General features: G+C 36.9%; 1 protein-coding gene across 3 annotated transcripts; it reads left to right on the top strand.

Moving 5' to 3' along the window:
• Window positions 1-780: 780 nt before the first annotated feature.
• On the top strand, window positions 781-27,406 carry SLC33A1 (solute carrier family 33 member 1). 3 transcript variants are annotated; one of them, XM_044251651.1, is made up of 7 exons: window positions 789-2,028; window positions 15,069-15,259; window positions 19,737-19,921; window positions 20,404-20,521; window positions 23,043-23,258; window positions 25,567-25,764; window positions 27,111-27,406. In XM_044251651.1, the coding sequence occupies exons 1-6, from the start codon at window positions 1,254-1,256 to the stop codon at window positions 25,732-25,734; spliced, it is 1,653 nt and encodes a 550-aa protein (XP_044107586.1). In that variant the 5' UTR covers window positions 789-1,253; the 3' UTR covers window positions 25,735-25,764; window positions 27,111-27,406. The 3 variants fall into 3 exon arrangements, with proteins under 3 accessions (XP_044107587.1, XP_044107586.1, XP_044107585.1); XM_044251650.1 differs by lacking the exon at window positions 27,111-27,406 and having other exon boundaries at window positions 25,567-26,602; XM_044251652.1 differs by lacking the exons at window positions 15,069-15,259; window positions 20,404-20,521; window positions 27,111-27,406 and having other exon boundaries at window positions 781-2,028; window positions 25,567-26,602.
• The last annotated feature ends 321 nt before the right edge of the window (window positions 27,407-27,727 follow it).

Below are 27,727 nucleotides of genomic sequence, written 5' to 3'. Positions count from 1 at the left end.
TACAATTAAGGCTATTGGTTCCCTAACGTTATTTTCTCTTATCATTTCAATTCTGCATATATATCGTTAACATGAAACAAAATTTTAATATTTGGCTCTTACAAGACCTTTTAGGTGGCTCAACAGTAAGAGGGATGGAAGGAATCTTAGGATTCCAACCCACCTATTCTTACGTATTAGTTATCCAGACCCCAGGACCACATTTCTTCAACCACGCTGGAGAAAAAACAACAAAAAACGCACTACAGAGAAACCTAGCCCCTCTGAGCAGTTTCATTTACTCCACAAATAGACACTGTGAGGCACGCAATTCTCTATTTAGCCAGGTCTCTCCCTACCCTTTCGGGACACCCTTGCCTGCTGATAAAGCCACTGCGTAAACTTCAACCCTCCTCCTCCCCGCTTCTCTCTGGCCCACGAAAGCAGTGGCATCACACAATTCCTGGCCCCGAGGTTGAGCACTGCCCTTCCCCAAGTAGCGACAAGCGCGGGTAGAAGATGCACGGTGCTATCACTCGGCTACCGGCGCAGGCCTGCCTCAACCAGCCCTCACGTGGCCGCAGGGGCCCAATCACCGAGGCCCACGCTTTCCAGACGGCCGCATGCGCTCATAGAGCCAAAGCTCGCGCGGCGCCCCGCCCAGGCCGCATGGTGCTTCCGCATTAATTCTCCCATGAGGTCCCGGTCACCGGAGTTGCGGGTTCCTAGTTAGCGTTGTTTCCAAAGGCGGCCTCGGGAGCATGCCCTGATTGGCTCGCTCTGGAGGCGGGGACAGGACTCATTTGTGTCTAGGACCACTTCCTGAGGCGCGAGGCAGGAAGTTATCTGGTCTCTCTGGAGTCCTGTGGAGAAAGTGCTGTCTGCTGCAGTGGTGGCGGCGAGAACAGGAGGTGGGTCGGGAGACTGGCCGTTCGGTCTCGCCGCAGCCAAGGGCCCGTTTCCATCGTAGCACCACGGCCCTCTTCTCCAGCCCCGAGCCCGGCGCGGCTGCCCGGGGGGCTCCTTCAGGCTCCTTGACGCTGGTCCAAGGGGCATCTACCTGGGCATCGCCTGGGCCTCCAGCCGGGGGACTGACTCCCGGCTTCAGCTCCCGGGGCCACTGTAAGAAGTGCCCTTATCACCCCTCGCCCTGTCCTCCTCCTCCCTGAACCATCGGGACCCTGGTCCAGAGCGATAGCCTTGGACCTGGGACTAGGCGCTCCAAGACGCTCAGCCCCGGCACCCCACAGACGGGGCTCTGCATCGTCTCTGATATGTCACCCACCATCTCCCACAAGGACAACAGTCGGCAACGACGACCAGGGAATTTCAGCCACTCTCTGGATATGAAGAGCGGCCCTCTGCCGCCAGGCGGCTGGGATGACAGTCATCAGGAATTGGTGGGCGGGGAAGGGGACAGAGAAGCTTTTCTGCGGGATACCGGCACTGGTGACTTCTCAAAACCCCCACGGAGCTGCCGGGCCGAATTAAGCAGCATTTTGCTGCTGCTTTTTCTTTACGTGCTTCAGGGCATTCCACTGGGCCTGGCGGGAAGCATCCCACTCATTTTGCAGAGCAAAAACGTTAGCTATACAGATCAAGCTTTCTTCAGTTTCGTCTTTTGGCCTTTCAGCCTCAAACTGCTCTGGGCCCCGCTGGTTGATGCAGTTTACTTTAGGAACTTCGGTCGTCGCAAATCTTGGCTTGTCCCTACACAGTACATACTGGGACTGTTCATGATCTATTTATCCACTCAAGTGGACCGTTTGCTCGGGAACACTGATGGCAGAACGCCCGATGTGGTCGCTCTCACTGTGACATTCTTTTTGTTTGAATTCCTGGCCGCCACTCAGGACATCGCTGTGGATGGCTGGGCGTTAACGATGTTATCCCGGGAAAACGTGGGTTATGCTTCTACTTGCAATTCAGTGGGCCAGACAGCGGGCTATTTTTTGGGCAATGTTTTGTTTTTGGCCCTTGAATCTGCCGATTTTTGTAACAAATATTTGCGATTTCAGCCTCAACCCAGGGGAATCGTTACTCTCTCAGGTAGTGTATTTAAGCTATTATGCGGTTAGGTTTATTTTACGTTTACGAATCCTGTTGACAGAGTGTGTGACGCGTTGAAGGCAATCTCGTAATTTAATTTGCTGGGAATTTTTTTGTGGGAGATTATCCAAGGTTAAGTTTTCTTCTAAAATGAGCTTCAGCCAGAATGAGTACAGGAAAGCAGTCATAATTGATGAGTACCCTGCAGTGAGCAGGGAGAGACAGCTCATCCAGTAACACTGTTGTGTGATGACAAACAAAACCGCCAGTCTAGGAAGCTGTTGACACTTGCTTTATGCATAGATGCACATTTTTTAGAAGTCTGGCTAGTGTGAAGACATGTATCCAGCCCAACTCCTGTGGTTTACATTTTCCTTTTATTGGATTGATATTTCTAATTCTGGTTCATTTCTGCCTCAACAGTCCTCTCCTAGCCTTCTGGTGAATAGAATAGGGTTAATTTATTCAGCATTAATGAGTTGACAGAATGACAGAGTTCTTAGGGCCTCCTATGAATAAAGCAGAGTCCAACCCTCAAGAAATAGGAGAAATGAACATTTTTTGGGGAGCTCAGGGTTGCTAGCTTGTGAGAGTCAGGCCTCATACTGCAGATAACATTTGACCTTGTTGAATTATAAAATTCCGTGAACTGAATAAGTGGAATTCTAGAATGCACAATGCCAGGTGAAAGTGCACTGAAGCTGAAAAGTACAAAAAGGTACAGGACAGTACCTACTGTGTTCAGAGTGCCTGAAGCAGTAATTGTGCGGACCAGGTTTGGAAAACAGTGATGAAAGAAAAGTTGTGACCCAGTTAGTAAGATTTTCTTGAATTGCTATGAGAAGAAGTTTGAAGTTTATCCAGTAAGCAATTTTGTGTAAGTTCTGCAAAATTTCTCCTTTTTTGAATAAGTAAAATATATGTCCTTGGAAGGTTTTCTGAGTTGGTTTTTTTTTTTTTTTAAGCTTTCCTAACAATTTGGAAACAAAAGTGAAAATTAGCAATATCAAGAATAATCTACATCAGGAATATGGTAGAATTCTTTATTCTGATAATGATGTATTTAAGTGATTCTCTTGAAATCTAAGCAGTTCAGCTTTCTCTCATCTTCCCAGTACTAGCTTGGGGATTCCAGACAGGGTAAATGTCAGGGGTAGCTGTGTGGTGAGGGAAGTATAAGGGTTATATAATAATATTCCAGTGGTGTGGAGGATGGAGGGTTCACACCTGCACTACTCATCTCTTGAAATGTCCTGTAAGGGACCCCCTTATCTACCTCCTCAAACTGCTGTTGAGCTACTGCTACTGAAGAAATGATGATTATAATTTCCTTAATTGGTTTGGGGCTGAAAATGGTTGAGAGATACTGCTTTTAAACAGATTGGTCTCAAAGTGTTCTGGGGCCCCACTCCTGCTCTATGGATAATTCTCTGCCTGGAAATATTTTGTGAATGCATTGTATTAGCTCTTACTGCTTTTTATGCAACTTGTCATTTTGTACTGTGACTATTGATGTCACCAGGTAGTACTAATAAAATGATGTATTATTTAACATGGGAAAGCCTCACAGCAGATGTCAAGATTTAAGAGGTTGTGGTAACTAAATTACTGACTAGGTAAATTAGAGCTTTCTCTAAGTACAAGAATGATTGATAAAACATCATTCTATAGAATGCCATTATGCATTCAGTCGCCATGTTAATTATATCCTTTCTTAGTCACAACAATTCCCCAATGGGAAGATCAGAATTGTGCCATGTTGGATTTTTATTTACACTGATTTGTCCTTTTGAATAGCTGTTTGTTCTGTGAAATTTGAACTTTGTTTCCAGAAAATTGTAAAAATAGCTTACTATTTAATTTTTTCAGTGTCTAGTAGACTTTTAGTTTAGACATTTTAGTAAATTAAGAGTTGAAGAGTTTTCATTCTCTTCTTTATGATTGTAGATATTTTATTTATAGCTTGATCTTTCTGGAACTTAGTAGCATTATAACAAAAAAGAAAGAAAGAAAGGAAGAAGAGAAAAGAGGAAAGGAAGGAAGGAAAGAACAGCAGTTTTTAGGAATTTTAAGAGCACAGAAGGAATCATGAAGGAAATAAAATTGCTTAGGTAGTAAAAGAAGAGCTCAAACACTGAGGCAGATGTTTAGAAAAATAAGAAAATTGTAAGACTAATTGTGAATTATAAAAATGAATTATGGCATATTTTAGAACTGTTATATATATTTTCTGATTAACGGTTTGTTTTGAGTTACAGATAAATAGAAATGGAATATACTGAGAAAAGACAGTTTTGCCATTTAGAAAGCAGTAATCTAAATAATAAATTTAGAACATGAAGGATAAGATGAGAAAAATCCCTTAGAAACCAAACCTTGATTATGCTGAGATTGGCTTTTTGGTACGTTAGGGATCCAAGGCAGTCCTGAACTCAGAAGGGAGCTTTTTCTATCCTGCCCCCTTTGGTATTCAGAGATCTTATGAGCAAAAAGAGACAACCTTTTGGGGCACTGGTGGCTCAGTGGGTTAAGCCTCTGCCTTCTGCTAAGGTCGTGATCTCAGGGTCCTGGGATCAAGACCCGCATTGGGCTCTCTGCTCAGCAGGGAGCCTGTTTCCCCCTCTCTCTCTGCCTGCCTCTATGCCTACTTGTGATCTCTGTGTGTCAAGTAAATAAATCTTAAAAAAAAAAAAGAGAGAGAGAGAGAGACAACCTTTTGAGCTGCAAGAGGTGATGAAAGTAACCCAGAAGAACACAGATATTAGAACACTTGGAAAGATAATATATTCCTTCTTTTTTTAAATAATTTAGATTCTGATTTGTATTTTTGGGAGCTGATTTTTTTAATTGAGGTAACATTGGTATTTAATAGTATTAGTTTCAGTTATATAACATAATTCAGTTTTTGTATATAATACAAAGTGGTCACCACAGTAAGTCTAGTTACCATCTCAATTCATTCTTTTCTTTTTCAAAGATTTTATTTATTTAGAGAGAGATCTTGAGTGTGCACACACAAGCTGAGGGGAGGGGGAGAGGGAGAGAGAATCTCAAACAGACTCCCCACTGAGGCTGAAGCTTGTCATGGGGCTTGATCCCATGACCCCAAGATCATGACACAAGCTAAATCAAGAGTCGGATGCCAAACCAGCTGAGCCACCCAAACACCCCAGCCATCTCAATTCATTCTTATAGGTGAAGAAACTGAGGTCCAATGCCTAGTTGGAGGTAGAGATATAGGGTTCCCCCCGCCACTATCTGAATGTAGAGCATTCTTAGAAAACTTGTAAGCTAAAATGGCATAAAGCAAAGAGTATCCACACTTTATTTTACAAAAGACCTACTAGTATCTTTCTAACAGTTGGTAGGAAACTAGGGAAAACCTTGAAACCTAAATATAATTGGTGCTGATTGGGCTTTTCTACCAGAAAAAAGTAGCACTCTTAACTGCTTATGTCTAAAAACATCAGCCCACTTCTGGAATGCCCAATGGCCTAGAAATGACAATAATTTTTTTGTTTTGTTTTTTAAGTGACCAGTGGCATTTATTCACTTAGTGACATGTGATAGGTGTTAACATTTGAGAATTTTCGGCTCCCAAGGAATTTATAATGGGACTTGGCAAACCAAAATGCTGGAGTAGATAGATGAACAATGTAAAGGAATCTCATGATTTGGTAGAGGACTGTAGGGTTTGGAGGGGCCAGTGATGACTTGAAAAGCTCATGCCTGTCTAAGGGTGGGGAGCTTCAGTTTTCAATAAAGTGGGTGTCTTGTGGTGGTAGGATCCTAGGATTGCCAAATCTTATCAGTATTCAAGAGAAGCTGGAGCTTCCTTTTTTTGTTGCTTTTGTAATTTTAAAAACATTATTAGACTCAGATGAAATACGTCTTTAGATCTAATCTGTGAACTGGTAATTGAGGCCTACTCTTCTAGAAGCAGTGATAACAATAATGAATAGAAGTGAATGGGGTAAGGAGCGGGGTATTTGGGTTGGGGGCAGGTTAGTCTGATACTGGAGAAGAGAGCTAAACGTATTAGACCTTAAGAATTTGTTTGTTGCAGAGGTAGGCATGAACATACAAGAGTTAATCAGGCAAAAAGAAACTATTTTGAAAAAAACTGATGTTGAAAGAAAAGCCAATTAAACTGGCAATGCATATACCTAATGCAGTATTTGTAAGGTATTCTTAGAACTCAGAAGAGAACAGGACCAATTAATTCTTACTTAGTGACAAATTTCTTTGTCATGCTTTATGAAGCAGGACTCAATATATTTTTTGCATGACCAGAAATGCTGTTTAGAATATGGCCAGGACTAACCCATTTCTAGATAGACCAGGTATTTTTAAATAGGCTGTAAAATATTCTTTAGTGTGTACATTTAGATTTAAAATATTTTCCTGCATTCTCAGAAGGTAAAATTATAGAGGTAGATAACAGATGGGCAGTTGCTAGAGACTGGATGAGGAGAAGGTGAGTTTAAGTGGATGATAGCATGAGGGAGTTTTGGGAAGTGATGGAACTGTTCTGTATCTTGATTATGGGGTGGTGATTTGAAATTTATATATGTGTTAAAATTCAAAGAACTACAAACCAAAATAAATTTAGTTTTACTGTATAATAATTTTAGGAGTCTTTATAAAAAAAAAAAAAAACAACAACTAATCCATTGCCTTAAAAGCCAGTCTCTGGGTAAATATCATACAAAGTATGTGATATAAAATCCTTAGAGTTAGCTATCATTTTGCTTTGAATGGGACAAGTTCATAAATCTGGTGGGTCTTACATCTCTAGACACACATTTGTCTAGAACTTATTTTCAAATATTGGGACCCTAGTAGTAAAGTGAGAAAAGTAGAGGAATACTAGGCCTAGTAGATTCAGGAAGGATTAGATATTAAAAACTGGAGCCCACACGCCAAAAAAGAGGGTCTTAAAGCCTTTTTTGTTTTTAAAACAAGGCAAAGGAGAAATTATACTATGTGCTTTCTTTGTCCAGTAAAGAACTGTGGGATTGCTTTTGTTTGGAAAAGTCAATTTATAAGATATACTCTAAGCCAAAAAATTATTTGATTTTATTTGGCATATATTTTACTCTGAATTTCACTTCTGCTTTTATTGAAATTTATGTAGAGACCAATTAAACTGGCCTTTATTATACATTTATGAATGATAGAATCATAGAACCCCTCTAATTAAAAGCAGTCTCCTACTTTTCATTTATAGTCTTCCTGAAAACTAATTTGAGAAAGCAAAATAGACTTAGCTCATAAAAGGAGTTGTTCTGTTCCTAGAAAATTAGAAATAAAGAATATAAAACTCTGATTATATCTATTTTTTAAAGACACAAACTTAGATAAATCTGGCATTTTATACATGTTCTTTATATTTTTTTATAGAATCTGTTTTTTTGTTTTTGTTTTTGTTTTATTTTATTTTATTTATTTTATTTGACACATAGAGATCACAAGTAGGCAGAGAGGCAGGCAGAGAGAGAGGGAGGAGGAAGCAGGCTCCCTGCTCAGCAGAGAGCCCGATACGGAGCTCGATCCCAGGACCCTGGGATCATGACCCAAGCCGAAGGCAGAGGCCTTAACCCACTGAGCCACCCAGGCGCCCCTAGAATCTGTGTGGTGTTTTTTTTTTTTTTTTTTTTTTTTTAGAGAGAGAAATCACAAGCAGACGGAGAGGCAGGCAGAGAGAGAGAGAGGGAAGCAGGCTCCCTGCCGAGCAGAGAGCTCGATGCAGGACTCGATCCCAGAACCCTGAGATCATGACCTGAGCCGAAGGCAACGGCTTAACCCACTGAGCCACCCAGGAGCCCCTAGAATCTGTTTTTAAGTAATTTCTACACCCAGTGTAGGATCCAAACTGACAACCCTGAGATGAAGAGTCATAGGCTCTACTGACTGAGCGAGCTATGTGCCCCATATCTGTTCCTTAATTTCATTCTTTTAAAAAAATTACTTCATATTTATAAATTTGGGTTTATATTTTACATTGTATATACTGTATTAGTATAGGTGGTCACAAGTATATAATTTATATATGACTGTGCATGCTATAACATTTTTATGGATGGGGTATACATAAAAAAGCAAGATGTTATTCTCGTCCCCATTTCTATTCCTTGCTTTGGTGTTATCTAAGAATTTTTTTTTTTTTAATCATTCTTTCTCCGCTCTTTTGATCACAGTCCTTGCTGGCCAAAGTCCAGTGGTGATGAATTAAAGCTACAGAATAGGTGATTTCAAAAATACCTAAAGATTTCTATCTTTTTCGGTTGCTTTATATTATCTTACATTTGAGACCTACATTTCTTACTCACACAGTTTTAGAATTTTTGTGTTTTGTTTTAAGATTTTTATTTATTTATTTGACAGACCGAGATCACAAGTAGGCAGAGAGGCAAACAGAGAGAGAGAGGAGGAAGCAGGCTCCCTGCCGTGCAGAGAGCCTGATGCGGGGCTCGATCCCAGGACCCTGGGATCATGACCTGAGCCGAAGGCAGAGGCTTTAACCCACTGAGCCACCCAGGTGCCCCTAGAATTTTTGTATTCTTTAAAAAAAAAAAAAAGAACCTTTGCATTCTTAAATTTCCCATTTTTTTTAACTTATTATTTTAAAATAATTATGGATTCACAGTAGGGCAGAGAAATGTTGAGTGAAATCCCACACACCCTTCCCCAGGCTCCTCCACTGTTAACCTCTTACATAAGTATAGTATAATCTCAAAACCAAGAAATTGACGTGGGTACCATTCATACAGTTATTTAGATTTCACCAAATTATTACAGGTACTCATTTATATTTGTATGTGTGTGTGCATGTGAGTAACTCTATGTAATTTCATCACATGTGTAGCCTTGTATAATCACCATTATCACAATGATGATACTGAACTGTATCATCACCACAAGACTACTTTTTTTGTTGCCTGTTTATAGCTATACCCACTTCCTCCATCCCTAACTGCTGGGAGCTACTGATCTGTTTGCCATCTTTATAATTATGTTTTTTCAGAAATGTTACAGGAATGAAATCATGCAGTAAGTATCTTTTGGAGATTAGCTCTTTTCAGTTAGCATAATTTCTTTGAGGTTCACCCAGGTTGCATCTGTCAATGATTTGTTGCTTTTTATTGCTGAGAAGTATTCCACTTCTTAGACATACCATGGTTTATTTCATCACCCTTCCATTGGAGGGAATCTGAGTAGTTTCCAGTTTTGGGCTATTTAATGTGAAAATAAGTCTTCATTTCTCTGAGATGAATGCCTGAGTGTACAAAGGCTGGTTTCTGGTAAGTCCATTTTTAGTTTTAAAAGGAACTGCCAACCTTTTCTCCAAAATGGAATGGAAATACCATTTTATCTTCCTATCAGAAATATATAAAAGATTGATTTTTCTCTGCATCCTTGTCAGCATTTGATGTTACCATCATTTTTCATGTTAACTCTTCTGATGTATTCTTCATCTTCATGGGCTGGTTTGGAACGTTTGTCTGCTGTTTTATAAAAGTCTAAATTCAGCTCACAAAAAATGATTTTAGGGGTGTCAGGATATAGTTATACAAAAGCTGAATGCAAGAACCTATCATAGCATCAGAGTAGAGATATATGATATATGTTTAATATTTTAATTAAAATCCATTTTAGGATTTTGTGCCTGGCCAGAACATATTTTAAAAAATTAAAGAGTGATTTACTTTTACCCAGTGATGGAGGCGCAGTGTTAGCATAAGATGGGAACACTAAATCTATTGATTTCTCAGCCTTGCATTTTGGGCAGAATTTGAGCCCAAATTTTCAGACAAGATGGTCCTTAATAGTAAGATAGCTGCTTAATCCAGTCCTTGATTGAAGAAACAATCTCTTCTACTCCAGAGGAAAACCTAACATTGTTGGAGTTAATGAAAAGGTATGTGATCTCAGGATGCCTGGGTGACTCAATCGTTAAGTATCTGCCTTCAGCTCAGGTCATGATCCCAGGGTCCAGGGATCGAGCCTGCATTGGGCTCCCAGCTCAATGGGAAGCCTACTTCTCCCTCTCCCACTCCTCCTTTTTGTATTCCCTCTCTTGCTGTCTTTCTCTCTGTCAGATAAATACATAAAATCTTAAAAAAAGAAAGAAAGAAAAGAAAAGGTATGTGATCTCAAACATAGCTTTATCTTCCTAAGGGGTTAGGAAAAATAAGAGATTAGGAAGGTTTCAAAATTCGCTTTATATTTACTTGATTTTTGCATTATATGCTATCTTTTAACATCCTAATCCCCAAATCAGAGATGACTATATATATTATATAGTTAAATAGCATTTTCTGTGAGGGCTGTACAACAGCATGGGTATTTTGAGTAAATGCTTCTAGAGAGATTTGTGGCACAGAAAAGTCTATTTCTTTTAAGACTCAGCCAGTGACCCAGGGCCAATCATACTGTTTCTCTTTCAGTTTTCTCCACTGTGAAAGTGAGAGTGTAGGACTGGATGATGGGTGTCTAAAGTCCCTTCTTGCTTTAACTTGTGAAATAGATTGCTGTGCGAAAAGCAAGAAGGTGAAAGGAAGGCCTAACTTTTAGAACAAACTGGAAGTCTGCTTTCCTGTCACTGACTTCTGAAGGACTAAAGTTAATTTCCGTAGTGTGAGAGGTCCAGGGAGAGAGAATTTGATCTGAGTCAAGGATATCAGACAGTGCTTCCTAATCTGTCTCTTATGGTGGTAGCAGAGAGTGAACCTATACCTAATTAAAGGGTCTGGGGACATAGTCCAAAGCCTTAAAAGTCATGAAAGCTTTTTGTAGTCTGATGTTTTATCTTTAAAAATTCTTGGAAATTTTGCCTTCCCTCTATGTATATATATTTTTTTCATTAACAAGGCTTCCCTCTAAACTATCGAGTAAAGTGAACTCTTTAAGAAGATGCACCATGTTTATTTATCCTATGGGTTTGTGTACCCTTTGTCATACTACTGTATGGGGAGCTGGAAGTGGGGAAGGGGAGTACAAGTATGCTGAAGTATCTGTGTTCCAGACTTTGTGGTTGGAGCTAAGATGGGTATCTTCTCAGGCATATGTGGTTGATAGGAAAGAGCCTGCTTGCTATAGATAGGTGTTGTCTGAGCATCTGGGTAGTACATTGGAAAACATTATTGCTTTAGGATCAGATCTGAGTTTAGACCCACCTCTGGCACTTTGTGAACTGTAATACTGTTTTACTGTGTATAAAGTGAAATAATAATACTTGGAGAGTGAGATTTAGTGCACTGTCCTGTGTTTCTGTTTCACTTTGACATAATAGGCACTCAGGTGCTAGCTATTATATTCTTCTTGGTTAGGTGAATTGGCACATGCTTTTAAATTTTGCATTCATGGAAGTACTAGATAAGATCTAGTAGCCACTTATGAATACTTAGTTTGACTTATGGTCTTTGCCTAAAAATCATGTATATGAAACTTGCACATCAGCTTTGACATCTTAATACACACACACACATACACACACATCATACTGCTTTTACAGATGAAACACATAAATCAAAATTAACTAAAATGTTAGTAGTGAAATACTTAGATCATTTTTGGTAACTATCTTTACAATGGTTGGTATATCAGTCTATGGACATTCTCTAGCATCAAAGCAGTGTTAATAATAACTAGCAGTCTAGTGATTATTACCGTTTTTGGTAATTGTGTTCAGAAAACCTATTAATATATTTTCTGGCAGTAGTCAAGTCTCTTTTTCTGAGCTATTAACTTCATTCTTCTCTCTGTGTGGGCTGTTGGGAAAGCCTTTGAATGAGAGCTCTGAAGTGATGCATTGTCAACACCTTCTTTTTATGTGTACTGTTACTTTATCCAAAGAGCACAAAGAAATTAGAAATAATCTTACCTGCAAACAGCATTGAAATCTGTTTAACTTGTTCTTATGTTTTTCTCCTGGTATTGAAGTTTAGATTCTAGGTGAAGATTCTGTTCATGAAAATTGGGAGAATATACTAAGCAAACTTAAAAATATTTTGCTTAGTGAACTGGAACTCTTGAAGTAGCATGTAACTTAAAATTAAATTAAAAAATTTTAATCCACATTTAATTAGAGACTATTAATTGAAATTTCTAGTGACAGTGGAAGTAGCATAGTTCTTTTTTTTTTCCAGTGTTTGTTTGTTTGTTTGTTTCTTTTTTTTATAGTAGACTCTATGCCCAGTGGGAACCCAACACAGGGCTTAAACTCAAAACCCTGAAATTAAGACTAAGCTGAGATCAGGAGTCAGACTCTTAACTGATTGAGCCACCCAGGTCCCCCTCAGGATTTCTTAAATTGCTAATTTAAACCAAATGGTGAATAAAAAATTTCTGAATGAGAATAGTATTGTAGATGAAATACTGTAAACAAGCCATTATTTGTCACATTCGCAGAATTAAGAACGCAAAAATAACAAAAAGTAGCCTCACTTAAAAGAATAATCTTAAATTGTTGTTCATTCCTTTTGAACCAGATTATAAAACACAACATTAACATAAACTAGAAATTATGTTATTTTGATGAACCTTAAGCATAAGACTTTTGTATATATGGCTGCATTTTTTTAAATGGATATCTTTGTGTTTAAGAATGTTTCATATTTTTCTTTTTGTAACTAAAATTAATTTAAAAAATAAAAATAGGGATGCCTGGGTGGCTCAATGGGTTAAGCCTCTACCTTTGGCTCAGGTCATGATCCCAGGGTCCTGGGATCTAGCTCCGCATCCGGCTCTCTGCTCAGCAGGGAGCCTGCTTCCCCCTCTTGCTGCCTGCCTCTCTGCCTACTTGTGATCTCTGTCTATCAAATAAATAAAATCTTTTAAAAAAATAAAAAATAAAATTAATTATAGATTTCTTATGGTGGAGAATTCACTCCAGAACACGTTTCTATATTTTTTAAAAGATGTTATTTATTTATCTGAGAGAGAGAGAGAATGAGAGTGAGCATGAGAGGGGGAAGGTCAGAGGGAGAAGCAGACCACTGTCCCTGCTGAGTGAGGAGCCCATATATATTTGAAGACTTTGAGCTTCTTTAATTTGCATAATTTGAATAGCAGAGCCTTTGTTTTGGTTAGGCTTGTGGAGACTAAATAATTAGCCAATTCTAGTAGAGTCTTCAACATTAAAATAATCATTATATAGGCAGTATAAAATAATGGAAAGAATATGAAACCCAAATTTAGAAGATTTAGGTTTAAATTCTGCCTCTAATTATTTGACCTTTGGCAAAGATTTAAATATTATGAGCTTCTTTTCCTTATGTCTAACTGCTTAGTAATACCTGTCTCACATGTTTGCTATGAAAATCCAATGAGATAACGCAAAAAAGGAAGCATTTAAACAGTGGGTTGAGGGGCATCTGGCTGGCTTATTTGGTAGAGCAAGGAACTCTTGATCTTGGGGTTGTAAGTTCAAGCCCCATGTTGGGTATAGAGATTGCTTAAAAATAAAATCTAAAAAAAAAAAAAATAGTAAGGTGGTCTAAAGTAATTGGTCTAAACAATTCCATTTGACTCCATCATAAGTGAGGTTTAAGTTGTAGTAAACACAGTGGTAAGCTTGCAGTTAGCACAGCAACAGAGCAAGACATTAAATAGGAAAAACCCTGAGTATAGAGTGCTTGCTCTCCTTGTTTTTGAAAAAAGGTGAATAGGCTCCATGAACAGTTAGTCATGCTATATGAGCATCAGAATGAAAAGTAAACAAATGTAAAACTGACTAGAGTTCTAGAATGTTAGAACTAGCAAGCATCTGGGATTTTCTAGCCAAGTCCTCTTATTTTACAGATGAAGAAACTAAGACAGGGTTATCCAATAAGCTTTGTAGTGGCAAACAAAGATGCAATTCTTAGGGTGGTTAAGGAGATACAGGTTTTGAAAGTAGTTGTAAATGGTTGAAATCACAGTTTTACCACTGACTTAGAATGTAGCTTCAGGTAATGTAACCTAAGCCTATTTCTTTATCTGTAAATTGGGGCTTAGTTAACCTAATCTATTGGATCGTTGTAGTAAAGGAAATATACCCACTCAATAAATGGTGCCTCTAATACTACTATCACTTTTAATTATTGCACAAATTCTAACATTATTCACTCCCTCTGCTTGATTTGTTCAAAAAAGTGGCTAATGGCCAAGCTCTCTTTCACTGAAACAACCCAAACAGTACTCTTCATGTGTCCCCATTGTGCATGTACAAGTATGAGGAAATTCCTTCTGTGTCACACTATTGAAGCCTATTCTTTTTCTTTTTTTTTAAAGGTTTTATTTATTTAGTTGACAGAGAGAGACACAGCGAGAGAGGGAGCACAAGCAGAGTGAGAAGGAGAGGGAGAAGCAGGCTCCCCGCTTAGCAGGGACCCCAATGAGGGGCTCAATCCCAGGATCCCAGGATCATGACCCGAGCAGAAGGCAGACACCTAACGACTGAGCCATCCAGGTGCCCCTATTGAGGGCTATTCTAAACAGATTAGAAACATTAAAAAGTTTTAAAAATAAAAGTTGGAAGATCTAATATAAATGAGCATCTGTTTAAGTTACTGAAATGGCTTATATGCTTAAGTATCACTGATGGAGAAGAGCGGAGGGTTGTGAGTTTGAGTCCTACATTGGGTGTAGAGATTACACATATAAGTAAATAAATAAATAGATGGATAGGGTATAGACATTACATAAACAAAATTTTTAAAAAAAGAAGTATGACTGATAGATCTGATGGGATATGAAAATCATTGGTCATCCCTAGCACTTTCCTTGAAGAAAATGACACAACAGACTTGTTTCATTCACCCCACAAATGTCTGTATTCCTTTTCTTTTTCCTTGTTAAGTATCCCTGTCTATGTAGTATATGTTTAACAGAGGCAGGACTGTCTTGTTCATCTAGTATGCTCAGTATATTCCCTTGAACATTATTTGATCTTTTAACAGATTAGTGGAAGAAAAGTTATATATACAAAATTTGGTATCAATGCAGATAATGTCATTTCAAAAGTTAGTTATAGATGTTAACATTTTTAATTTCAGATTTCCTTTTTTTCTGGGGAACTGTATTTTTGATAACAACAACTCTAGTTGCCCTTCTGAAAAAAGAAAACAAAGAAGTATCAGTAGGAAAAGAAGAAACCCAAGGAATCACTGATACTTACAAGTTGCTTTTTGCAATTATAAAAATGCCAGCAGTTCTAACATTTTGCCTTCTGATTCTAACTGCAAAGGTAAGAGATTTATTATAAAGCAAATGTACCACCCTGTAATAATTACCAATATCATGAAATACTTCGATTGCCTTTTTATATCATAAGTTCCTTTCCACAACTATTAGTATGTAACAATAAAAAACAGTACTTTCTGTTTATTAAATTTGTTTCAAAAGGTGTGATGATACCAAATCTGATTTCAGAGTAATCTAAACATCTTGGAATCTTGAAAAGAATTAAGTAAATAAGAGAAATTCTAATAAATGTGGAATTTAATGAATGATATTAATGCTTGGTATGAAAATGAATGCCTTGAAAAAAAAACAGCTCCCTTCTGTTATAATGAATGTACATTTAATGTCAGAGGTATTATAATTGGAAATATAGGAGTCTGTTTAAAAATGAGTTGACTTATTTTTTTAAATGTTGAAAGGAAATATGCTGTAAATAAATGGGGATTTTGGTAGCTCTTATTTTACTCTTTATGTTTTCTATTTTAAGATGTTCTAATTCTATAGTCCAAAAACATTTTAAAGATATTATGCTAGAGGAAATGTATATTTAATTATAGTAAGATATTGCTGGTATTGGAATTAATATTCCTAAAACCTTAGTCCATTATAGGAGTTTCATATTATGTATCTATCTTTATAAACACTTTACAGTTACCTTTTGACAACCCTGAAGTAAAAATTGGAGCCTCATTGTTTTTGAAATGTGAATTTTTTCCCCTAATGATAAGGGGGGTTAATTTTAAGGAAACATTGGGAAGGTTAAACTTAAGGAACTCAAGATTCAACTTTAGAACATAATGAAAGGTTCAAGGAAGATAGTAATATTCTCTAATTATATCATTTAGAGGTAATCATTACTAACACTTTTGGTGTATTTCCTTCCAGCCCTCTTTTTCTCCTGTGTGTGTCTGTGTGTACATGTTATGTGTGTGTGAGAGTGTGTGTGTGTGTGTGTATACACACTTTATATATATAAATATAATTAATAAGTTATAATAGACATTAATATTAATAGGAGATATCTGTAGTACACATATCTAACAAAACACCCAGGATACACAAAAATTCTACAAATTGGAAAAAAAAAAAAGAGGCAGCTCTGGATATTTAAATGTCCAATAACTGTATGAAAAGATGCTTAACTGCTTTAGTCATCAGGGAAATGCAAATTATAACCATAAGGAAATGCCACTATACACCCACCAGAAAGGTTAAATCTGAAAGGACAATATATGTCTTTGCAAGGCTGTGAAGCAATTGGAACTCTTTATGTATTTATATACATACAGATATGCATGTAAATAAAAGTGGAATTGGATCATATTATATATAATTTTTATCTCATTTTTTGGTTTTATTACCCCATATTCCTTATCATTAAATAATTTTTGGAAACATACTTTTTAGGGGCACCTGGGTGGCTCAGTCAGCTAGGTGCCCAACTCTTGATTTCACTTTAGTTCTCCATCTTAGGATCCTGAGTTCAGGTCCCACGTTGGGCCCCACACTGGCCATGGAGCTTACTTAAAAAAGAAAAGATACTTTAATAGCGATTTAAATTGTTACAGTGTATAGATTTGCTGTAATTTACTCATTTTTCTGTTGTATATTTGCTTATGTTTTTTAATTATAAAAATGCACTAGTGAATATTTTTGTGTATTTCCTTTTGGTAGATTCTTAAGTAGGCAATTAGTGGGTCAGAGAATATGATTGCCAAACTGCTTTGTAAAAGATTACAATTACACTGTTGATAGTGTATAAGGAGGTGCTTCAGTTACAGAATATAGAATCTTATATTCCCTTTTATTTATTTATTTATTTATTTTAAAGATTTTATTTATTTATTTGAGAGAGAATGAGTGAGAGAGAGCATGAGAGAGGAGAAGGTCAGAGGGAGAAGCAGACTCCCCAGGGAGCTAGGAGCCCGATGTGGGACTGGATCCTTGAAGTCCAGGATCATGACCTGAGCCGAAGGCAGTCGCTCAACCAACTCAGCTACCCAGGTGCCCTTATGTTCCCTTTTAAAGTAAACTTCACCAAAAGTAACATCTCTCCTGACTTTTAATGTCATAAATTAGTTTTTTCTGCTTTTGAGTAGTTTTTTTTTTAAGATTTTATTTATTTATTTTACAGAGATCACAACTAGGCAGAGAGGCAGGCAGAGAGGGAGAAAGGAGGAAGCAGGCTCAACGCTGAGCAGAGAGCCCAATGCGGGGCTCCATCCCAGGACCCTGAGATCATGACCTGAGCTGAAGGCAGAGGCTTTAACCCACTGAGCCACCCAGGCGCCCCTGCTTTTGAGTTTTATAATAAATGGAAATTTATAATAAATAGAGACATTTTTATGTCTGGCTCTTGTATCTCACTAAACATTATATTTGTATAATTTACCCATATTATTATTTATAGCAACAGTTTATTCATCTCATTGCTTATACTATTCCACTGTATTAATATGCTATAATTTATTCATTCTATCAACAAGTGTTTAGTAATTTTCTACTTTTGGACTATTATGAATAGTACTTCTATGAATATTCATGTACCTTACTTTTGGTGAACATTGATGCACATTTGTGATGGGTAAATACCTCAGAATGGAATTGCTGGGTCATAAGGAGTGCTGTTGGTACTGCCACATAATTTTCCAGAGTGGTTGTTTCCATTTTCCCTACTTCCAACAATGTAAGAGAGTTCCAGTTGCTTCACAGCCTTGCAAAGACATATATTGCCCTTTCATTTTTATTTTATTTATTTTTTTTTTAAAGATTTTAAATTTAACCTTTCTGATGGGTATGTAGTGGCATCTCCTTATGGTTATAATTTGCATTTCCCTGATGACTAAAGCAGATGAGCATCTTTTCATATGGTTATTGGACATTTAAATATCTAGAGCTGCCTCTTTTTTTTTTTCCAATTTGTAGAATTTTTATATATACTGGGTGTTTTGTTAGATATGTGTACTATAGAAATCTCCTACTGTAGCACTTTTAAGATAAAGTAAATGTTGAAGTCAGTTTGTATACCTAATTTTTACAAAGAGAATGGGTGAAATGTAGTGAATTCCTTTGTGTATTTAAGTAAAATATCTTTGGCCTTTAGTTTTTCTATGGTGAAATTTGCCCTTTGGCTCCATTCCAAGAAGTTAAAGTACACACTATCACCATTTCTTTAAAGAATGTTTTTTAATAAAGCTTCACACTCACTGAAAATTTGCTTAGATAGTTGAAAAAATTCCCATATTTCATTATTCAAATTCTCTAATTGTTAACAGTTAGTTCCACTTTCTGTATTCTGCACATTTGTGCTCTATTACATATTTTTTCTGAAATATTAGAGTATTCTGTACATACTATGCTCCTTTATCCATAAATAACTTATTTCCTAAGAACAAGGGTTTTCTATTCCAAGCTACAACCTACTCAAAAATTAAGGAATTTAAATTGATACAATACTGTTATCTCATCACAGTCTATACCCAGATTTCACCAGTTGTCCCAGTAACAATCTTTATAATTTTACTCTTCCCTGGTCAGGGATCCAGTCCAGAATCACACATAGGATTTAGTGGGTATCAGCCTTTTTTTGTCCTTCATGACCTGGATGTTCTAAATTTTTCTGTGGAGTGGCCTTCCATTTATGTCTGTCTGATGTTCCTTCGTGTTTAGGGTCAGGTAATGCAAATATGTCAGGAATATCACCCAAGTAATATAGTGATGACTTTGGGGAATTCTATGAAAAGTCTTATCATGTCCCTTTATCCCATTAACTGTTGTTAACTTTGATTACTTTGTTAACCCATTATAAAGTTATTATTTTTCTTTCTGTAATTAAAAACTAATTTATGGAGAGATACTTTGAGACTCTCTAAATACCTTGTTTCACCCCAAACTTTTTTTTTTACCCCAAAATTTTACTCACTACTTTGAGCATCCTCTTTTTTGTTTATTTTTAAAAATTGAACTATAGCTTATCTTCCCCTTCATTTTATTTAACCCTTTAGGTAGAATGTTGTCTCAAAATTACTTTTGAAATGTTAGATGACTTTTAGAAATTATATTATGATCAGTCAGAAATCATTAAAAATGTGTATATGTGGCAGTGATGCTTCATTTTAACCAGATTTTATTTGGAGTCAATTAAAGACTCTTTAAAGCTTAAAACATATTAATCAATAAGTTGGGATTTGAATACTGTTTATTGTAAGAGATTGAACTTTTTGAAATGGAAATTAGTTGTGTTACCATCTGCGGTTCCTAAAAGTGCTGAATTTTCAGTTGTTTTCACTGAATATTGTCAGTAGACCATAGGATAAAGTATGTCTTCTGTAACTTGATTTTTGTACCAGATAGAATAATATATTTACTTGTAACTGCTGTAAATCAATAATGAGATTGAGGTTCTTGAAGAACTTACATATGCTTGGGGAAGATATTTTGTAAATCACAAATGAAAGTATTTTTTTGTTTTTATATTGCAGATTGGTTTTTCAGCAGCAGATGCAGTAACAGGACTGAAATTGGTAGAAGAAGGAGTACCCAAAGAACATTTAGCCTTATTGGCAGTTCCAATGGTTCCTTTGCAGATAATATTGCCTCTGATTATCAGCAAATACACTGCAGGTCCCCAGCCACTAAACGTATTTTACAAAGCCATGCCCTACAGGTAAAAATGAAATAAAACCTTACTAAATAAGAAAAGTTAAATGAGGAGCATTCATCAGTATCACTAATAACTGTGTTAAGTATATATGGAAAAAGACTTAGAAAGCATCTTTTTTTTTTTTAAGATTTATTTATTTATTTATTTGGAAGACAGAGATCAGAAGTAGGCAGAGAGGCAGGCAGAGAGAGAGGAGGAAGCAGGCTCCCTGCCGAGCAGAGAGCCCGATGTGGGGCTTGATCCCAGGACCCTGGGATCATGACCTGAGCCAAAGGTAGAGGCTTTAACCCAGTGAGCCACCCAGGCACCCCTGGAAAGCATCTTTAACTTCAGTATCATTTATATGCACTTTTATCTCTTTCTAACCTCCTAACAATTTTTAAATAATAGGCTACTTTCACATAGTAGGCATACAGATTTCTGTTTTTGTTGTTATTTTTTAACCTAAAATGGAAGTCAACTCCAGGTTTCTTCTTTTTCTATAGATTATTGCTTGGATTAGAATATGCTCTGCTGGTTTGGTGGACTCCCAAAGTAGAACATCAAGGAGGATTCCCTATATATTACTATATTATAGTGCTGCTGAGTTATGCGTTACATCAGGTAAGCTTGCTGTGGTTTTCTCAGAAGTGAACTGTTTTTGGAAGATAAAGAAGACATTTTTCTGCAGTGGCCTTCAAATAATGATAATAAATTTTAAGACTTAAGCATGAGTCTAACATTGAAGAGATTTTTTTTTTTTTTAAAGATTTTATTTATTCATTTGACAGACAAAGATCACAAGTAGACAGAGAGGCAGGCAGAGAGAGAGAGAGGAGGAAGCAGGCTCCCTGCTGAGCAGAGAGCCTGATGTGGGGCTCGATCCCAGGATCCTGGGATCATGACCTGAACTGAAGGCAGAGGCTTTAACCCACTGAGCCACCCAGGCGCCCCTGAAGAGATTTTTTGACAGTGAACCTTAAATTGTAGCTTTTGATTTTTTGAACTCTATTTGTGGAGAGTTTCTTCATTTATTTTGTTCATTCAACCAGTATTTGTTATATTACAGAATTAATTCCAAAGCTAGTAATTATACCCTTCCTAAGTATTCCTCAGCCCATCCCTAGACTTGGGTTCTTTATTTCTTCTATTCCAGATGCCTTTTCTTTCTGAAAGTCTTGAGAAATAATGATGGCTACTGTGTGACAGAACCCAGGTTTTTCGTTTAGATTCTGTACTGCGAGTTAAGGCTTACTTTTTGTGATTTTGAAAGTTCTGTGTTAATCTGCTTTCTTCTTCTTTATTAGCTATGTTTGTAATCCCTAACCTCACCTAAGCTGTTGCAGAATGGGGTTGTGTTCTGGGAGCAGGTGGTTCAAGTAAGCTGTAGACGCCCAGCAGTAAACTTTGGGACTTGAGTGCTGTTATTACAAATGTGTATTTAAGAATCACTTTTCTATGGAACCTAGTTTAAACTCTGAAAATTATAATTACAAACTTCTCACTTGGTTTTTTTTTTTTTTAAAGATTTTATTTATTTGACAGAGAACACAAGTAGGCAGAGAGGCAGGCAGAGAGAGAGAGAGAGAGAGAGAAGCAGGCTCTGCACTGAGCAGAGAGCCCGATGCGGGGCTCGATCCCAGGACCCTGGGATCATGACCTGGGCCGAAGGCAGAGGCTTTAACCCGCTGGACCACCCAGGGGCCCCTCCTCACTTGTTTTTAATGGAAACCTAAAAGTGTGGCTACCAAGTAATCTCAATAATTTTTTACATGTAGTTGTATCATTTGGGAGAACTCCATAATGGATCTGTCCAACTAAATGTATATTTAAAGGAGTGCTTTAACTTAATAAATGTTTCACTATCTGTGTAAGTAAAGGAAAACTACAGTGTAGTAGTCCAAAAATCATTTGTTTGGCTTTGGATTTGATTAGAAAATTTTCTAAAATGTAGCCAGTGATGCTCAGACAGCCAGATGCTTTCTGGGAAAAACTGTACAAGGTCAAGTAAATTTGAGAAATGATACCTGACATAACCCCTCTTTATGTAGCATCTTAATCATCAATAAATATTAATTAGAAACCTATTCTATGCCAGAAACCATTCTAAGTGGTAAAATATAATAATAAATCATATCAGAATCCCTGTCCTTAGGGAGAGTTTATATCCTAAAGCCTTTCAGAGGCCTACAGTGAAAGGGACCTGTTGATTTTTTTATGTAATTTAGTGTTTCTCATTCTTTCTTGACTGTGGAATACCTTTTTCTGTGAACGCCCTATGGAACAGTATTCAAAGGAAAGCTATTTTGGAGACAGAGTTTGTTTCTCTGTTTCTGAATGGAGGGTTAATTCTTGCCTCTTAAGTACTTTTTGCCTTTTAAGGAGATTTTTCTGTTCAGTTTGTCTCATAAATTTTGAAATGTTATCATTCTTCTATATATGTAAAGGAAAAAATACATATATATTCATTCACATATATACTTATATATACACACACAGGATATATTTAGGAACAGTACAAATATGGGGTTTTACTAATTGCTGATGCGTCCTTTGATGCCACCCTGTTTGTTATTTTCTCTATTGAGCTTTCCTTGACTACTTAATGTAGAATTAATCTCTCATAGTTTAGGTCCCAGTAATATAATGTGTGTACTTCTATTTACAGTACTTACTGCATTTCATCATAATTATTTATTCCTTATTTTCCCAGCCTAGAATAAATTCTTCAAGGGCACAGAAAGACTGTGTCTTATTCATTTTTTTATTGCCATGATCTCATCTGGCTTATAGTAGGTGCTCAATATATCTTTGTTGACTCGAGTTTAATAAGGGTAATAAAAATTAATTTTCAGATTTATGAATTTGATGGGGTTTTTTAAAAGATTTTATTTATTTATTTGACAGACAGAGATCACAAGTAGGCAGAGAGGCAGGCAGAGAGAGAAAGGGAAGCAGGCTCCCCGCTGAGCAGAGAGCCCAATGCGGGGCTCGATCCCAGGATGCTGGGATCATGACCCGAGCCAAAGGCAGAGGCATTAACCCACTGAGCCAGTCAGGCGCCCCTGAATTTGATGTTCTTAACTCAGATTCTTTTTTTTATAAAGTCTAATTTTGCTAAAGATGTTTGACATTTTCCTTGTAGGTTACATTGTACAGCATGTATGTTTCCATAATGGCTTTCAATGCGAAGGTTAGTGATCCACTTATTGGAGGAACATATATGACCCTTTTAAATACTGTGTCCAATCTGGGAGGAAACTGGCCTTCTACAGTAGCTCTTTGGCTAGTAGATCCCCTCACAGTGAAAGAATGTGTAGGAGCATCAAACCAGAATTGTCGAACACCTGATGCTGTTGAGGTAAGTATGTTGTGATATTATTTTTATTTATTTATTTATATTTTTTTAAAGTTTCCACCTATATATTTGGGACAGAGAGCAGGAGTCAGGTGAGGGGCAAAGGGAGAAGCAGAGGAGGGAGCCCGCTGAGGGGCTCGATCCCTGGATTCTGGGATCTTGACCCGAGTCGAAGGCAGTGCCCAACCAACTGAGCCACCCAGGCACCCCAGTATGTTGTAATTTTAGATAACATTAAGCAATAATTTTGTAATTTTAGATAACATAAATTTAGATAACATTAAGATATCAATTTTCAGGGATGCCTGGTTGGCTCAGTTGGTTGAGCTTCTGCCTTCAGATCTGGTCATGATCCCAGGGTCCTGGGATTGAGTCTCGCCTCGGGCTCCTTTCTTAGTGGGGAGCCTGTTTCTCCCTCTGCCTCCTCTGCCTGCTCTGCCTGCCCTATATGCTGCCGCCCCAGCTTTGTGCACTTTCTAACAAATAAATAAATAAAATTAAAAAAAATAAAAAATGGATGGTGTGCCTGGGTGGCTCAGTTGATTAAGCAACTGCCTTTGGCTCCGGTCATGATTCCAGGATCCTGAGATCGAGTCCCACATCACGTTCCCCCTGCTCTGCAGGGATCCTGCTTCTCCCTCTCCCTCTGCTGCTCCCCTGCTTATGCTCGCTCTCTCTGTCAACTAAATAAATGAAATCTTTAAATAAAAGATGCTAATTTTCAGGGGAACCCGGTTGGCTCAGTCTGTGGAGCATGCCACTCTTGATCTTGGGGTTGTAAGTTTAAGACCCACATTGGGGGTTGCCTGGGTGGCTCAGTGGATTAAGCCTCTGCCTTCAGCTCAGGTCATGATCTCAGGGTCCTGGGATCGAGTTCCACATCAGGCTCTCTGCTTGGCGGGGAGCCTTCTTCCTCCTCTCTCTCTCTCTCTCTGCCTGCCTCTCTGCCTACTTATGATCTCTCTCTGTTGAATAAATAAAATCTAAACAAAACAAAACAAAAAAGACCCACATTGGGTATGGAAATTACTTTATTTATTTATTTATTTATTTATTTTAAAGATTTTATTTATTTATCTGAGAGAGAGACAGTGAGAGGTAGCATGAGTGAGGAGAAGGTCAGAGGGAGAAGCAGACTCCCCATGGAGCTGGGAGCCCGATGTGGGACTCAATCCGGGGACTCCAGGATCATGACCTGAGCCGAAGGCAGTCGTCCAACCAACTGAGCCACCCAGGCATCCCTGGAAATTTCTTTTAAAAAAAAGAAAGATATTAATATTCTTATTTACCTCTAGAAGTACTGTATTTTTTTGAAAAATCATACCTGTCTATAGTTTCTTTCATTCTTTTTTTGTGTGTTTTTTTGTTAGATTTTATTTATTTATTTGACAGAGAAAGAGAAAGAGAGCACAAGCAGGGGGAACAGGAGAGGGAGAAGCAGGCTGCCTGCTGAGCAGGGAGCCCAATGTGGAGCTCAATCCCAGGACCCCCGGATCATGACCTGAGCCAAAGGCAGATGCTTAACCAACTGAGCACCCAGGTGTCCTTAGTTTCTAGTGTAGAGATCTCTGCATTTTTTTTTTCCTGTCAGAACTGAGCTTATAACGCTCAGTAAGAGTAGCTCATTTGAAGGCGCTTCTCAGCAAGGGAGGAATAGTCTCTCTCCCCTTTACCTTGGGGATTCTATACAATAAGCACTTAATGAGTGCATAATTAACAGCTGAATATTATAATGATAGAAAAAGGGAAACTCCATTGACTATTTAGATAACAGTTATAGCCAGACCTGAATGGTTAGCACAACTATTGTTAAATTATTTCAGATTAACATTAGCCCACTTCTAGGGTAGATTCATTGGAAATTTTCTTCACATTTCCCAAATATGAAAAGCTTTATCTTCAAAATGGAATATGAGTATTGTTTATAAAAGCTGAAAATGTTTTTAATCCTCTTAGTAGCATTAGAGAAATTAAGGTATATTAGCCTATTTCACCATTTGAAGTGAATGAAATGTTGAAATTATTTAACAAAAATACATTTTTGAAGGGATCCTGGTTGGCTCAGTGGGTAGACCCTTATGACACTTGATCTCTTGGTCCCTGTGTTATGAGTTCAAGATCCATCCTGGATTACTTAAAATGATAATAATAAAAAATAAATAAATAAAATAAAAATAAAAAATAAAAATAACTTTCAAAAGTATTTTTGGATTTTTTTATTAATCCCTTAACTACAAAGTAGAAACATCTAACTTGCTGAATACTTCCATTTTGAAATTGTGAAATATTTATTATAATTTTACTTTTACAGCTTTGCAAAAAGCTTGGTGGCTCATGTGTTACGGCGCTAGATGGTTATTATGTAGAATCCATCATTTGTGTTTTTATTGGATTTGGTTGGTGGTTCTTTCTTGGTCCAAAATTGAAAAAATTACAGGATGAAGGACCATCTTCATGGAAGTGCAAAAGAAGCAATTAATTTGCATTCACTACTGGACATTCTAGGAAGGTAACTGTAATTTTATTTTAATTCAGACAGTTATGATAATCAGTGCATGGGAGTATAAAATAAAATTTTAAACAAGGAAATTATTAATATAAAATGCCAAATGATTAAAAAATAGACTCTCTGTATAGTTGATTATATTTTCCTTGCCTTGTCAATGTATTTGAAGTTTACTTAAGGTCAGGAAATTGGTTCTAAAACAAGTTTTCTGGCCTTGTTATTTGATTTATATCTTTTTAATTTACTGACCAAAGTGTGTTTTAACCTGCAGTGCAGTAGTCATGGGTGGTAACCATCCAGTCAAGTATTGTTATCAGTACTTATCATTGAGCTGTATTTAAAATTCTGGTACAATATATGAAATGGAACAGAGTTTGATATTCAGGTACTAATTACAGCCAGTCTGACCCTGTTGACAACTAAATTTTATTTTGAATTGCAAATTGGTTAAATTCTATGTGGAATTTGCTGAGAAGAGAATGCAGACTACTGAAATGCCATTTTAGTTGTTATTTTTCTGACCATAACCACATTGTACTAATGAATCTGTTAAAAAGACTATTTTAAATGTATTTCCTGCCTTTGTAAGCATTACAGATTTATAAGAAGATTATTCAAACTATTTTTTATAAAATGAAAGCTAACGATTTTTAATTTAATGATTCCCTGTCCCCCTTTTTGGGGGAGATATTCTGATTCCTTGTTAACTTTTACCCTAAAGCTTGCATATGTTTTTGTCATAAGTGCTTCATGGCATACAGACAGCTCGTGAAGGGATCTAATTTAGTGTTGTATGTACGTTCATGGCCAAGTTTTGAAAATAAAAAATGTTTTACTCAAAGCAGTTTTTTTTATTACTGAGAGAAAAAAACAGTAAAGATTTTCAATTAAATAAAATCAAAATGAGTAATACTATAATTTTAAAGACTAATGCTTAGAGAGAGAGAGACAAAGACTTTTTGTGCCTTTGACAAGTTAAATTATGTTGTGGAAGAATTTCTTAATTAAGCACTTTACTAGTGAGAAAAGATCTCACAGTTACTTTATATAAAATCAGGTACTGTATTTTCACTTATTAAAACACAACCTTCTGTTTGTAAACTATAGTATCTGCTGAAGGATTGATATCCCAGGAAAGTTAAGCTTTGGAATATGTTAGCAATTCCCAACATATTATGTATACCAATAATAAGGTTCTTTGCATTTTTTGTGTCATATATCTGACTCTTTAGAGATTATGTAAATCCTTCCAAAGATAAAGAAAAAGAAAGATTAAGTTGAGTCTGACTTAATTTTATCCTTGTGGGAAAACATATACTAATTTTTATTTTGTTAATTTTATAACATAGGTTGAATTTTAGAGTGGGGTTTTATATAAGTAATGGAGGATAAAATGGGTGGGAGAAAATGGCACTCAGCATCTGAAGAAAGATAGAGGCGGTTCTCTAGAACTCATGCATTGCCATTGGAAAGCCTTTGTTGGGCATCGATGTCAGATCCTGAAGAATCACCTGGAAAATCATCCTAGAAACAAGGAAGCTACACCAAACTGTAGTCTACCATACTTTGTCACATGGGTTGTCCATTATCATGTATTATAATCAGAATGTTTACTTGAATAAAGGAAAAAACCCATTTACTCTCATATGTGAAATGTATTTGCTTTTTAATTTTTGGATTAAAAAGTTGACATTGCCATAATTATCTTTTGTTTCTTACCCATTCATATTACATATTTACATACTTTCAAACATACTTTGAAGTCAACCAATCTTTAATGATTTAAAGTATTAAAATCTGTTGTAAGCCTTTAACTATAAGTTGAAAGCCATTAATTGCATTTGCTCTAGAAATTTTGAATTGTAGTCCTTTGGTTATTTGGGTACATGCTTGTAATGCATATCAAAAATGACTTCTTAATAGCTATGTGCAACTTTGTTGCATACATTGATTACTGATGGTATCT

The sequence above is a fragment of the Neovison vison genome, chromosome 6, assembly GCF_020171115.1.
Source record: "Neovison vison isolate M4711 chromosome 6, ASM_NN_V1, whole genome shotgun sequence".
Taxonomy (NCBI): Eukaryota; Metazoa; Chordata; class Mammalia; order Carnivora; family Mustelidae; genus Neogale; species Neogale vison.
Note: the sequence above shows the minus strand (reverse complement) of the source record. Positions and strands in the feature narration are given on the sequence as shown.